The sequence below is a fragment of the Onychostoma macrolepis genome, chromosome 07 (genome assembly GCF_012432095.1).
Source record: "Onychostoma macrolepis isolate SWU-2019 chromosome 07, ASM1243209v1, whole genome shotgun sequence".
Lineage (NCBI taxonomy): Eukaryota > Metazoa > Chordata > Actinopteri > Cypriniformes > Cyprinidae > Onychostoma > Onychostoma macrolepis.
The window spans coordinates 26,671,848-26,685,687 of NC_081161.1; the positions used below are offsets into that span (position 1 = coordinate 26,671,848).

The window sequence follows — 13,840 nt, forward strand, 5'->3', positions numbered from 1 at the left end:
AATGCAAAAATGAAGCATGTTTACAAACAATCTTTGCAAACATCCTTTAGGAATACTTCCAGTTTAGAATACTTTAACTTGAAGTTTAGATACCTATCGAGAAGAAACTTTGCAAGTTTGTCTAATCGACTGAAACTCAAACATTTAATCAAATTCCTCCATCTTGTAAAAATGCTGCCAGTGTTTACTCTTGTTTTACCCTATTGTTAACTGTCTCTCTGTATTTTGGCAGTTCTTCGAATTTTGGCTTGCAATTCCATAATGGAATCAAAATGACTTTTTCAACTCTGACTAAACACCCTTAGGCTCAGCTGCTACAGTAGCCACGCCCCAATGCAATGATTGGACGAACATTTTGAGCCCTTAGACCACTGATGCATTCAAGTCCTTCTGGGAAATTTGTATTTGCTTTCAGCTTTTAAATACGATCTATCTGACATGACTTGAACACACAGTTTGCTATCAGGATGAGAAGAGGCTTTCAACCAGTATAATAAAAAATGCATCTGGGAAAAAAATTGACTGCCTGTATAAATTCATGCAAAATCACCACCTCATAAAAATAGTTACGTTTTCACGTGAGATTAGGTTGTCTGTGCCTACTGATGTTTGGACTGACTGTACAACTCTTCATCTATTCTATAGGCATGGGCAGAGACAACATTGACTGTGTAAACTAGGCCTGAATCCTCCTCTTATTTATGTTTCTTATTTATTTTCATTTATTCTTATTTATGTTTCATTAAAAAATGTGAGAGCTGAATGATCTTTCTGACTGTTCTAAATATCAAAAGCAGCATAGGGTTAGTTCAATATTTTGTTCAGTATATAATTAGGACCTATTTTTTCCCTCATACAGTATGTCCTCTTCCTCAAAATTTTAAAACAAACAAACAAATAAATAAACAATACACTATTATTATTATTATTATTATTAAAATCCATCCATCAATTTTCCATACCACTTATCTTCTGTAGGGTTGTGGGTGGAATCGTCAATCATCATATTCCTTACAATCTCATATCCACCTATGATGCAGACAGTATTTTTCACATCAGCTACAGCACATTACTGAATATTTCTGATGGCCAAATATATAAACAAAAAAATGAAAAATGGTGATTTTACAAGCATTTATATGTGTTTAGCCATCCTAACTGGTTAATATGTTAAAGTGCTGTGTAATTTGAACTCTTATTCTTTTGTTGCATTAGATTAGTCTGACTCATCAGGGCCTTCAAAAAACTACGCATGAATACCGTTTCCTCTTTCTCCATTTGACAGCCGTAGTGGAGTCTACCAAGTTCATAGAGACAAGAGGTAAGATTTACCATCTCATATTTAACTGTTTCTACTGCACCCATTGAAAAGAGCATTCCTCCTCATAATCTGTAAAAGATTTGTTTCTGACTCCCCTTTCATCGGAGCGATGCGTTTCCACCCTTCCCTCCCTCCCTCCTTTGCTCTCTTTCAAACTTGTGTGTAACCTTTCTCTGCCCCCATTGTTTGGCTTTTGTTTGGCAACAGCTGTTGGGGTGGTTTTTTTTGGTCAGCTGTGAGAGCTCCAGGCACAACAGGAGCAGATGGCGTTTTGCCCTGCTTGAATGGAGAAACGGAGGAGAGGAGCTGAATAGAGTCTCTCTGAATGGTGTCTGTACAGCACCTGCCCCTTGTAACTCCGCACAGACATCATAGAAACATGGCCTGATCTGCTACGGCTTCCTTACTGTCGTACAGAATTAGACACAGAGAGAGAGAGACTGGTGTAGAGAAGAAGTAGAGAGAAAGAGAAAGAGATGGAGCATGGCTTGTTGGGTTGTGTCCACATTTATTGATTTCTCTCAGACCACTGGAATAATGTGCCGTATAGTAAGTTTGAGTTATTGGATATGACATAGCATGCACATGTAATCTATCACTTTGCTCTCCCAGTACACTTTATCAGCTTTGTTGCTATAGTAACATGTGAGCTCAGTAATAGCTTACATTAACAGCCTAAGTAAGTCACAATAAAAAGCAATTTCAGAGAGTCAGGTTTCTCAGAAGAACACAAAGTCCATAGAATACTGACGAGGAATTGGAAAGAGGCAACTCGGGGGAAACGAGATATGGTTTTATATTCTGCAACCAAAGGAGATGGAATGAATTCTCTCTCTCCCAGAGACATCTGTCAGCTACAAAGTTTAGTTCTCTGTCACAACAAAGCAAACATTCCTCAATCAATGTCGGCTCACAATGCCATTTTAAAATGAATCTCTACCTGAACATTAAATAAAGGTAACAGCAACATTAGTGCCGGAAAATGTGCAAACTATTTCTGAATACCAAATCACATTATTTGTGTTGGCCTCAGAAATACTGACTGTACAGTAAACTATGTTTGGAGATTTCCTGGTGAGACCGTATTGTGAACTGCTAGCTTTTTACAGCCTGCAAGGTGAAACAGAGTCGTATTTCTGGGCTCCTTCACCCCAGTGATTTTGAAGCAGGATTGTTTGTTTGATGACCTTTAGCTCTCAGAGTTGGACTTTGAGAGCGGTCAAGAGAAAGCAATGGGAATAAAGTAGTTTGTGAACATCTCACAATATATCTTGACTTTGGCTGTGCTATTTTCATTGTAGCAATTAAAAATAAATGTAAAATGCAGCCTTTTTATTCATCTAACCAATAGTGACTCAGTCCATGGAATATTTATGAGCTGCAAAGAAAAAAAACCTTTTGGAGTGCTGTACTGCCGTATGCAAACGTAACCTTGGTATATTCAAAGACAGCACATTAAAATGATTTTGGCTGTGGAGAACAATGAATGGAATTTGAAATTATACTCACTTAAATTCAGAAAGTTCATAATACGTAAGACGTTTAATAAAATGAACTTGCTGAAGTGAAAATATTGAGGGCTTCATTGTATTTGTCGTTCCAGTGGAAGCGTGTAATTTAGCTTCACAGAATAATCTCGCTTGACATTAATAAGTGCGTATAAGTATCCTGCTTTAGCGAAAACTATTTTCTGGGAATTTAAACTTCAATTTAGTGCAGTTCTGCCGTTTCTGGCAGAGCTGAGAGGGCTGCTGGGAACAACTAGAAACTCATTTGATCTGTTCTTTGGAGGAATCGGGCTGAAGCATTGCTTTGATAAAGTGGTGTTAAAAAGCAACGGCTGGTGGTACCTGTACTGAGTAAACATACTGTATGATGAGGCAATCAACTATACAAACTAGTACTAATTGAGAAAACAACACTTGTGAGAAGAAGTATTTTTCTTCAGAAAGACTGTAAAGCATGGTAACATAAATAAATAAATTATCGAGTTAAAATATGAAAAACATAAATAAGAATTTATAAGTGTGGCATAGCATAAAATTATTACAAATATAAATGAATTAAAGCTAAACAAAAAATACTAATTAAAATGACATAAATTATATAAAATTCAAAAGCGTAATAAAAATTATACTAGTCAGTGTACACATTATGAACACTGTCTAAAAAAATAGTAAAATGAGCGTTTTATAGCGTAATATTTTATAGGGTTTTAAAGTTTCATTTCAATAGCAAACCATTCATAAACAAACAGTTCATGCAGTACATCACAGTGTTCTAGAAGACTGCTTTAAAGGTATTTTTTAATCAAAAGAAATTAAATAAAAGAAAGAAAAAACAAACGTTTGAAAGTCAAGTTCTTTACTTGGCCTCAGACCCAGCTGTTAGCCTATCATTCAGTCACAGCAGCACCAGCAGGTCAACAGCACCTAAAGAAAGTTTTCTCACTTACTGAGAGGTCAACACTGTGCAAACAAAAGCTGCCAGGGATCAACGGGATCTTGCCCAAAGCTAGTCAGCGAATCTCTTCACTCACTGCAAGGCCAGGTGTCTGAAGTCAGGTCAAAGGTTGCATGTGTTGTTTGGGAGCTGGGTGGGAAGGGCTTCGTTTTGTTAATGGAGGGCAAGCAGCATAGCCTACCGGACAGTGTTACTGATGCTCCGTGGCTAGAGATGACCTTTGCCCTATTCAAGTTCTACCCTATTTGGTTATTGTTGCTAAGCTACACCAACAATGTCCACAACCAGAAACTCTCCATCTGTCATGTAGCTGCTTTATCAGTGACTGCTTTATCAGAAACCAAGAAATTGTGTCAATGATTACCTTAAATTACCGATCACAAACATTTATTCCAATTTCATAAGACTGACAAGATTCAGTGAGGTAGAAAATGCTTGATTGCTAACTACAAAAATGTTGTGCTTTTCACAACAGCAGGCTTACAGCTTTGAAGTTCAGTTTCATTGTTGGTGTAGAATTTGGTAGAAAGCACAGTATAATCAAATGTGATATAATAACAGAAATGATGGTCATTTCTTTTCATGCTCTGATGGAAACTAGCTAGAGACCACAAGCTACTGAGGCCTCAGGACACGGACCTTTTGTCACACCGCTCCCACTGAATCTGTGCAGACAGCAGGGTAATGAAAGACACCAATCAATCATTGATTGATATTACAAAAATGGGACATTCACAATGCATATGACCTTTTCCTCTGTCTTTAACACAGACTAAATTAAAATGCATGTCTATGCACACACACATACACTAGGAGTGATGAATAGCAGATGAATATTAGGTTATATCCAATAAAACTACTGTCCGATCATGTGACTGTGGTTTGAACTAGATTCTATAGATAGGCATCATATGATTACTGGAGGGTAATTCTACTCGAGGTGGAATTTATGTTTGCTTTGAAGAATTTATGGTAACGTTTACATGAAGATATATATTTATATATAAATTCTGTAATTAATTACTTACTATCATGTCATTTCAAACCTGTATGGCCTTCTTTCTTTTGAACATAGAAAAGAGTATATTATTATATGGACAAAAACAGCTGATATATATATATATATATATATATATAATTTAAATAGCACTGCTTTGCTTTCTTTATATATAAAGAAAGCAAATCATGCAGGTTTGGAATGTCATAAGTGTGTGTAAACGATGACATAATTTTCATTTTTAGGTAAACTACTAGCACTGTATGGAAAATATATTATATATATTAATATATAGGCTATAAAATTAAATTCAAAATCGCTCGTGTGCCAACATCATCAGCTGTTGTTAGGACATATAATCAGTTTTGAAAATATCTGCAAACCGTTATTTATTTATTCATCACAGGGGTGTGTCAGAGTTCCAACCCTTGTTGTGAGATATTTATCTTCACTGAGACCATGCGGATAACAAGGTTTACCAAATAACAAGGTACTGCATGCATTATTGATGCTGCCCTCCATGAGACTGTTCGGAATAATAAGCGCTATTTCCCGGCCCCTCATTACCGGCTGTTTTTAAAGGATGTGTTTGGTCGCCATGGACACCACTCTTACATTCTATGCTTAGCAATCTTCGCTCTCTCCCTCCTTCTCTTTCCCCACTTCTTGCCATTGAAATTCAGGGCATGTGGGGTACTCGCTGTTTTTAATTTTCATTTCATCATAGGCGCTTTAAGACTGTTGCCAGCACTTATTTGCAGTTTTCCTGCAGACCTCTCCACTACACCCTCTGACAGAACAGATGCTGCAATTAATCAAAGAGTGAGAGTGTGGGCTTCTCTGTGACACAAAACCCGACTCGAGAGCCAATCACTGCAGCCTCTCTCATGCAAATTGCACAAGCATTCTCAAAATTAACTAATTGGGTACAAAATACAGATTGAGAATTCTATTAATGTGGAACAAGATATGCGCAGGCACAGATTCCTTCCCTTCTGTTGCGTTCGGGCGTCTCTGTCTGGCGTAGCGTGTAAGACACCAGCGCTGCTCAGCAGATAAAGGCGTTCCACTGTCCTCACGTGCTTATTGTGCATTTATGATAATTAGCCTTTTGCAAATCCTACCTTCCCCCACAAATATTTGTCTGGGGGCTCAGGGGTCATTTTTAAAATGTGAAACACCATGGAAAAGGAGACTGGTGTGAACAGGCATGAAGGAAAACATAAACAGAACATATTTGCAGAAATAAATCAATAAAAATACAACTGTATATCCCAAATCAACAGAATATTTTAAGTACTGATGTCTTTATTTTAAATCTTTCATTACTAACAAGGACACATTGAGGAAATATTTTATACAAAAGTATGGCTAATATAATCTTTGAAATGAATCAGTTCCTTGAAATAAATATTTTTGATTATTTTAATTGCAAACAGAGAGACACAGAGAAATATAATACAAAATTATGGCTAGTATCATGTTGATGATGATGATGGAATGCCTCTTTTTAATGAAGGTTTTTTTTTTTTTTTGGATGGCAAAAATAAAACTTAATAAATGACATTTATGACGTTTAAAAACAGGTGGAGTTTCCAACTGACATGAACTGTATTTATTTTACTGTCAGGTTTTTAAAAGCAATTAATTTTGAAATGTAAGCAATAATACAAACAAATGATTTGCTGCTACTGTAACTCATAAAAAAGTAGAAAAGAGCACTATGAGATAAAGCAGGTGACAGGTCAGCTTGCCAACGTCTGCATTTAAAGCCTCACATATTAAAACTTTACAACAAGAGGTATGAAAAATGTACAACTTCATTTTCTTTTATCTTACCACCGATTCTTTTACAGCTGGCACAAAATACTTCCATGTCCTTTCTATGATAGTAAAAAAAAAAAAAACATCTGATAAGACTCCCTTGTTGTGAAATGTAGGGTATTATGAAATAAACATACCCCAATCAGTAAACCAACAGCCTAAATTCAGTAATTTAGCTTTCCCCCCCATAAAATAAGTTTTCATTACACAAAAGAAAATAACAGAAACATAACTTATTCAATAAAACTTCTGAGGTAAAGATAATTACAGAGAAGAAGTTTTTTGGAGTGCTGTTACTACATATGTTGAAGTGAATGCGCTTTTGAGGGTTTTGGGCAGAGGAGAAGAACTCCAAAAACGTTCTCTCCTCTTTCCTAAGAACACACACAGCAGGTCACAGAAGGTGTTTGGAGACGTGATGACTGAAATGATCTATGGAAGCATGTCAAATAGTCCAGCAAAATGCCGAGTGTTTTACATCTTTTGAAAATGTCCTGTTTGATAACACGGCATGAGATGTGTCAAACATCACTTGGTTCTAAAAGCAGGATGATTTGATTGAGAGCTTCCCAACAGTGACTGTTAAACAGTTTCATCCGTGGGAACGCCAAGAAGGATGATGGAAAAGGGAAGAAGAGAGGGCAGACTTGAAGATACACTGGCCAGACAGTGCAAGAGCCATACAGCATGTCTCTGATGACCAGTTTAGTAGCAGTTCAGTTCATTTCTTTTTTGCGAAACAGTGCCTTCTTCAGAAATTCCCCGTCCACAGATATTCGGTCTTCTATTTTGTCTGGTGGTGAAAGTCAATCCAACCTCATAAATAAAGCTGTTAAATAAAACCGTCAGGTGTTTCTGTGATCGTCTCTGAACGTTCTTCCCACGCCATCATGCTCCGACAGAGTTTAAACTCCACAACAGAGAGAGAGAAAGAGAGAGAGAGAGAGAAACCAAATGAACTAAATATACATACAAATGACTACTGGGCACTCAAGTCTATCAACAGACCTCCCGGTAGCTCAGCCTATCTTATAGACAAAAAATCCAGCTAAGACGCTTCGTCCTTTTAACACATATCTTATATCCATCTAGAACAAAGGACAGTTCTTTGTAAAACATTCATATTTCTTACACACTTCTTAAGTGCAACTTAAAAAAGCAACCTTGTAACGATGCTTTTCAATAACAACTTCCTTCCGGCTTTCTGGTAGGGTCGCGACTGCGGGTCCGAGGGCTTTTGGTTCAGTAGATGCTCACTTGCGACAGGACCTGCGCGTGAGCCTGTACCTGCGAGGGGTGAGGCTGGGATGCAGGAGGGGGCGGCGGGCTGCCGAGAGAAGCCGAGTGCGGCGTGCCGGGCGAGTGCTGCACAGGCGAACACTGTGACTGCGGGAGATGCTGCTGCATTTGATGCTGCTGCATCTGCTGCATGTGCTGCATGTGCTGCATTTGCATTTGCTGCTGCTGCTGCTGCTGCTGCATCTGTTGGTGCTGCTGCTGCATATGGTGCTGCTGAAGCTGCTGCTGCAGGTGATGCTGGAAATGCTGCTGCTGCATTTGCTGCTGAATCTGCTGGTGGTGCATTTGCTGCTGCTGCATTTGATGGTGCTGCAAGTGCTGCTGCATCTGCTGCTGTTGCATCTGCTGCTGCATGGAAGCGTGCCGGGGCTGCATTGGTGGACTCAATTGCGACGACACGCCCGACTGCGGACCGCCTGCTCCCATCTGCCCCAGCAGCTGCGACTGAACGCCGCCGGCCGTCATGTTCTGATGAGCTACCGTGACCGAGGTGACAATCTGGCTGCTGCCGACACGCATTTGCAGAGGTTTTGGGGCGATGGCTCGAGGCAGGGCCTGCTGGAGCGCCTGTGCTGCGGCGGACATCGAGGGGTGCTGGGATAGAGGGGAAGGCAGCACGAGCGCGGGCGACAGGCTGGTGGAGGCGAGAGTCTGCTGCACCGAGCGGATCGTCTGGGCCTCCGCTGACTCTGCGGCAGCCTGAGACAGAAATAGAGAGTGGTCAAATGAATTCTAGTACTCAACAGATTCTTTCTTATGTAGTGCCCTCTCCTTTATTAGTGCTGATCTGGTGACTGACTCGACAGAAAAGCTGTTCAGAGAAAATTGCTGCTGTCTTACATTCTGTGATCTAAAGAACTTGCCAAGAGGGGAATTTATATTATTTAGTAGCCTAGGAAAAGATCTGAAATAAGTCTTACACACTGAAAATAACAAACTTTGTGCTTCAGAATTTCTTTAAAAAAAAAACAAATTTACTCAACGCAAAGTGATGCTGGTGTCATAAATGTAGCATAAATCTCTAGTATCTGAGTTGCTTGGATTTTAACATACAGTACCGCTAAACTGTCTGTAAAACGATCTTAATTTTTTACAAGAAGCATCAAATATGCAAATGCTCCCGACTGCCTGGCTGATACAGCGAGTTAATGAGGCATGATGAATCATAAGAATATCTCATTCTAATTCATTAGCTGTATTTAATGCTATTTTTACACCTCTGGTGTGATGGAACAAACACATTCACAGTCACATTTAAGTATGCAAGAGAATTTTGTGTATGGAAAATCCTACTTTAAAATCCTTTCCAGCTGGTTTTTAGAAGTTCAGTTTGAGGAAAATCAATGAATGTTAACTAATGCACAAAGAAATAAACACTTCTCCTAGTTGCAGAAGAACTGCTGTTTTCAATTGCCTTTCAGCTGTCAGTTCTTACATTGAAAAGTTTAGAAGATCTTGTCTTTTAAAAGTGGTTAAGGACTCAAGGCGAAAGTTATCGAGCCTGAAAGTGAGCTGAACTATTATTCGGATACAGGTAAATAGAAATATAATAGAAAGCATGAAGAATGGAAAACAACGAAGACAACAGAGTGAGCGGTAGTCTGAATTGAGGAAATGAAAAACAGACAGACAGAGAGCTGTTTAAACAGAAAACATCTTCACCTTTGACACAAGGCTAGCGCGGTACGCTGCGAGAGCTTTCAGGTACTCTTTCTTTGCTGCTTCTGTTTTGCTTTTGTAAACCTGTGGAGAACAGAATACGTGAGGTGTGATAAACAGATAATTAGCGGAACATTGACTGGCAAGCATGCGCTTCACAACAGGGAGAGCCTGCGGGCTTCATCTCAGCCGGTAATAAAAAACTAAAGAAGGGTGAAAATATCAAGCAGCCTGTTAAAATACCTGACAAAAATCATTCTGTACAAAAATGAGAGTAGAAATTAAGAACATTTGTTATTCTAGCTCAAGCGAGAAGAATCCACAACAGACAGCTCTATTTACAGAACTTTACAGATGGTGTTCTTTGAGAGGTTAAAAATATCTTTTGTTATTACACAGGATTGCCATTTGATACCTGTTTCTGCTCCTCTCCCAATCCATCCCACATTGAAGCTACTATCTTGGACACCTCTCCGAACGTGGCGTTAGGGTTCTGGCCTTTAATGGCCGCCTGAGTGTCTCTGAAGAACAGGGCGTATGCAGACACTGGCTTCTGGGGCTCATTGGGATCCTTCTTCTTCTTTTTCTTGGGCGTCTTAGGCTTCTTGCCTGCGTCAGGGGCGGGACGCTTTTCACCAATCACCTGATGGAGAGAAGGCAGCTTGTTATAAAATCTCACTAAATGGATGCTGATTTCATTCTCAATTAAATGTTATGATGAAAACACTGCACAAAACATTACATGGATTAAATGGCACTCACCCTGTTTCCTTCTTCTTGATCATCTTCATTAATAGAGCTGGAGGGAGAGGGTGTGGCAGATTTGCTGGCGGGTGGGGATGGGGATGTGTGAGCAATGTTTGATCCGGTCATATTCAGCCCCAGCTGTGTGTTGATCTGGGACTGGTTGATGGTGGTAAGCTGGTTTTGTGACATCATGCCATTGGGGTTATGCATGCTAATGATGGAGCGCATCACCATGGTGGGGTTTGGAGGGTACTGACGGAGGTGGGTCTGACCGACAGCCTGCAGAGAAAACAAAAACATGTTTAGATATACACTATCTTACAAATGTTTAGTGTCAGTACGATTTTTTTAAGGATGCATTAAATTGATTGTTACAAAACAATATTACAATAGATGTTTTTTTTTTCAAATAAATGCAGTTTTGTTGAACTTTCTATTCATCAAAAAATCCTGAAAAAATCTGTCATTGTTTTCACAAAAATATTATGCAGCACAACTGTTACCATGCTGAGCACCAAATCAGCATATCATAGAATGATTTCTGAAGGATCACGTGACACTGAAGACAAAAGTAATGGCTGCTGAAAATTCATAAAATATATTCAAATAGAAAATTTTTATATTCAATTGTAATAATATTTCCTGCATTTTCAATCAAATCAACATTAAAAAAAAAATTGTATTCTATATTATAGTATATTGTGTGTTTTATATGTGTGTATATATATATATATATATATATATATATATATATATACATATTTTTTTTTTTTTTTTTAACTTAATATTGGCCATTTATCAGCCATAACAAAAAATAATTGTCAGCTTATCTGTATTAGTCAGAGGTTTAGTATATTTGCAGTTAGGGGAAAATATAATTAGCTCAATATAAAAGAAGAACTGAAGTAAAAGGAAAGTTTCAATCAAAACTAAAACAAATGTATTGCGTGTGTTTGAAGGTGGGGTACACAGGAACCTGATGTGTTTTGCATTGACTGAACAGTCTCCAAAAGCAACCAGATTACAGAGCAAGAATCAACAGCTAGAGAAAACCAAGAGTTCATTTTTCATTCTACATCAACTCTCTCTCTCTCTTTCTCTCTCTCCATCTGGTATTCAGAGACTCAAACTCAATATCTGTATGTGTCAACACATCATAAAGCTGTGCACCTGGCCTTATTGGCCAGACCTGCTGAACCTTCTCCCTTAGTACAATATTCTAACACCTTCCCTCACACACAGATTACATTTTCTCTGTATTAATTCCCTGGGTACACGCAGCTTCATATCGAATCCGTGCCTTATCAAAAAAACACAATCTACAAAACAATAGCTGTTTTCAACATCTGTTAGACTGATGCTGGAAATTTTGCACAATCCTTTTTAAAGAAAATGAAGCAAGTAAACTAAATGGATAAACAAACGAATCAATGACAGAATTGCACTGCCACAGAAAAAAATCACATTTGCATGAGTTTCATCGCTAGAATGCAGTGACAGAGCCAGCGGCAGTCTTTGTGTCAGACCTGTCTACTGTGTTCATTAGTCACAACCATCTGTGTCTAACACTTCCACACTAACAGTCAGCAATGCCCCGTATGAAATCACTAGCATTCTCTATGCGTCTGTAATGTAAAGAGCGAAGGGAATCACAGAGATGTAAGGCAGCCTTTGAGGGCTCATATTTATCATCAAAGTCTCTGGCTGGGCTTTGTGTTCTGGCTCTCTCCCCCATGTGAACACTTCAACATGATCAATGAACTGAACATGCAACATTTGTCAGACGACCATATGCCCACTTACTCTTCTGATTTTTTCCATGTACTGACTACGTTTGTGAATGAGGTCTCAGAAACGGTCAGAACTGGTCTTTAGTTTCAGGAGCACTTTGATCCGGTCGCACAAAGCAGAACAGATGTGGAAATAATTCCCGAGGCGGATTATGAAAAAGAGGCTGCGATTTATCTTGAAGCATCTAATGATTTGACAACATTATCTTCCAAATTCCCAATGATCATACAGCAGAAAAAGAAAACATGAGATGATTTTGTATAAAACAGATATTTATGTGTAGAACTGGTAGATGGAAAAGAAAGAAGGCTGAATGGAGCATTCAAACTAAAGCCGCACAAACAGCAGTCAGCTTTTGCTAATAGCAGCCTTTGTAGGCAATGAAAGAAATGTGATTTCTGCTGTCAGAGTGGTTTAGCTGGTAGAATGAGTGAGTCAGTATCCGATCTGTTTATTTATGTCCCTGCTGCACACCCTCCATTTGCATTTTGATTGGAACATTGTCTGCTGACACACAGCTCACATCTACACAGATGCTTTTGATAGTCTTCATAAATCTGTAAATAACTTCTTATCTGAAGAGCAAAGAGGCCAGATGTGCCCTATCCTCTCCTCTGTGTGTTTGTGTGTGCTTGTGCAAATGTTGCTATTATTCCAGCAATCAGCCCATCTCAGCTGACTGTATTCCAGCAAAAAAATAACCTTTTTCTCCTCGTATCTTTATTCCCCGACATACTTTACTACAGGCACAAAAGCTTCCGACATTAAAAGGCGCCAAAAAGAGATGCTGACCAAACAGCCACGCCACACAACGAGACCCTTGTCCGACACACTGCGACGTTTGATGGATGACTGTTTGGTTCTGCCTCAAATAGTATCCTCACGCCTTTCATCAAAAGCAGGAACCGAAACTAAACAGTCAAGAAAATATAGTGGGGGGAAAAAAACAGCCCAGACCACTTTTTCCAGCATGTGTTCATAACCATAACATAACCAATACTGCTTTCAGACGATCGGGATAAGAATCTGAAGATGCCGTGTCAAAGGCTGAGAGTCTCGGGTCTGCTCTTTAAGATACCGGCCTCGGGATTCTGTGGGGGGTGGGAATGGAATTGGAGAGTTTATTAAAAGCAGCTTGGTATGAGCTGTTCCATGCTGAAAAGAATGTTAACAAGTTCAATTTCCATTCAATCTTTCTGCGGAGCTCTTGGAAATGTTCCATAACAGAAAAAGGAGTAAAATCATCTATATGGTAATTATGAGGATGAATCTTACAAGTTTGGCCAGTGTGAAAAGGTCAGCTCTATTATGAATAGTTTATCAGCCCCCCGCACATATTCACAGCTGCACTGGAACCTTAACCAACATGCTGCTTTATTTTTCAACCATTTATGGGCACCTGCATAACTGGCTCCTCGAGAAAAAAAAAATAAGAAAATGGAATTTTGAATGCTTGCAGAGACCATGGTAGCGTGAAGATAAATTGTTTTCTACTCCTATTTCTCCTCCACCTACCCACTCTCACTCCATCTACAAAACACACACACACATTCTCTCGTTTCATGCAGCTCATATACTGTTCATGCTCAATGCACCCTGTACGAATTGTCCCCTTTGAAAAAAAAGGTCCACAAACATCGTTCCGATGCCTTAAAAAAGACTAGTCTACCATCTACCTCTCTCCTCACTCTCATTTCTTTCCCTTACCTCCTCCCTCCCTCCACCTCTCCCGTTGCACT

At 39.1% G+C, this 13,840-nt stretch overlaps 1 protein-coding gene across 11 annotated transcripts in view; it reads right to left on the reverse strand.

The window, feature by feature from the left end:
* Nucleotides 1–6,277: 6,277 nt before the first annotated feature.
* tox3 (TOX high mobility group box family member 3) overlaps nt 6,278–13,840 on the reverse strand; it is a 51,269-nt gene continuing 43,706 nt past the window's right edge. For all 11 annotated transcript variants that reach the window (XM_058782712.1, XM_058782713.1, XM_058782722.1 and 8 more), the window contains 4 exons: nt 10,326–10,589; nt 9,979–10,206; nt 9,567–9,647; nt 6,278–8,603 (listed from right to left, as the gene is read on the reverse strand). In XM_058782712.1, the coding sequence (XP_058638695.1) occupies nt 7,848–8,603; nt 9,567–9,647; nt 9,979–10,206; nt 10,326–10,589 (1,329 nt within the window). In that variant the 3' untranslated portion in view covers nt 6,278–7,847. The remainder of the gene's footprint in view (nt 8,604–9,566; nt 9,648–9,978; nt 10,207–10,325; nt 10,590–13,840) is intronic.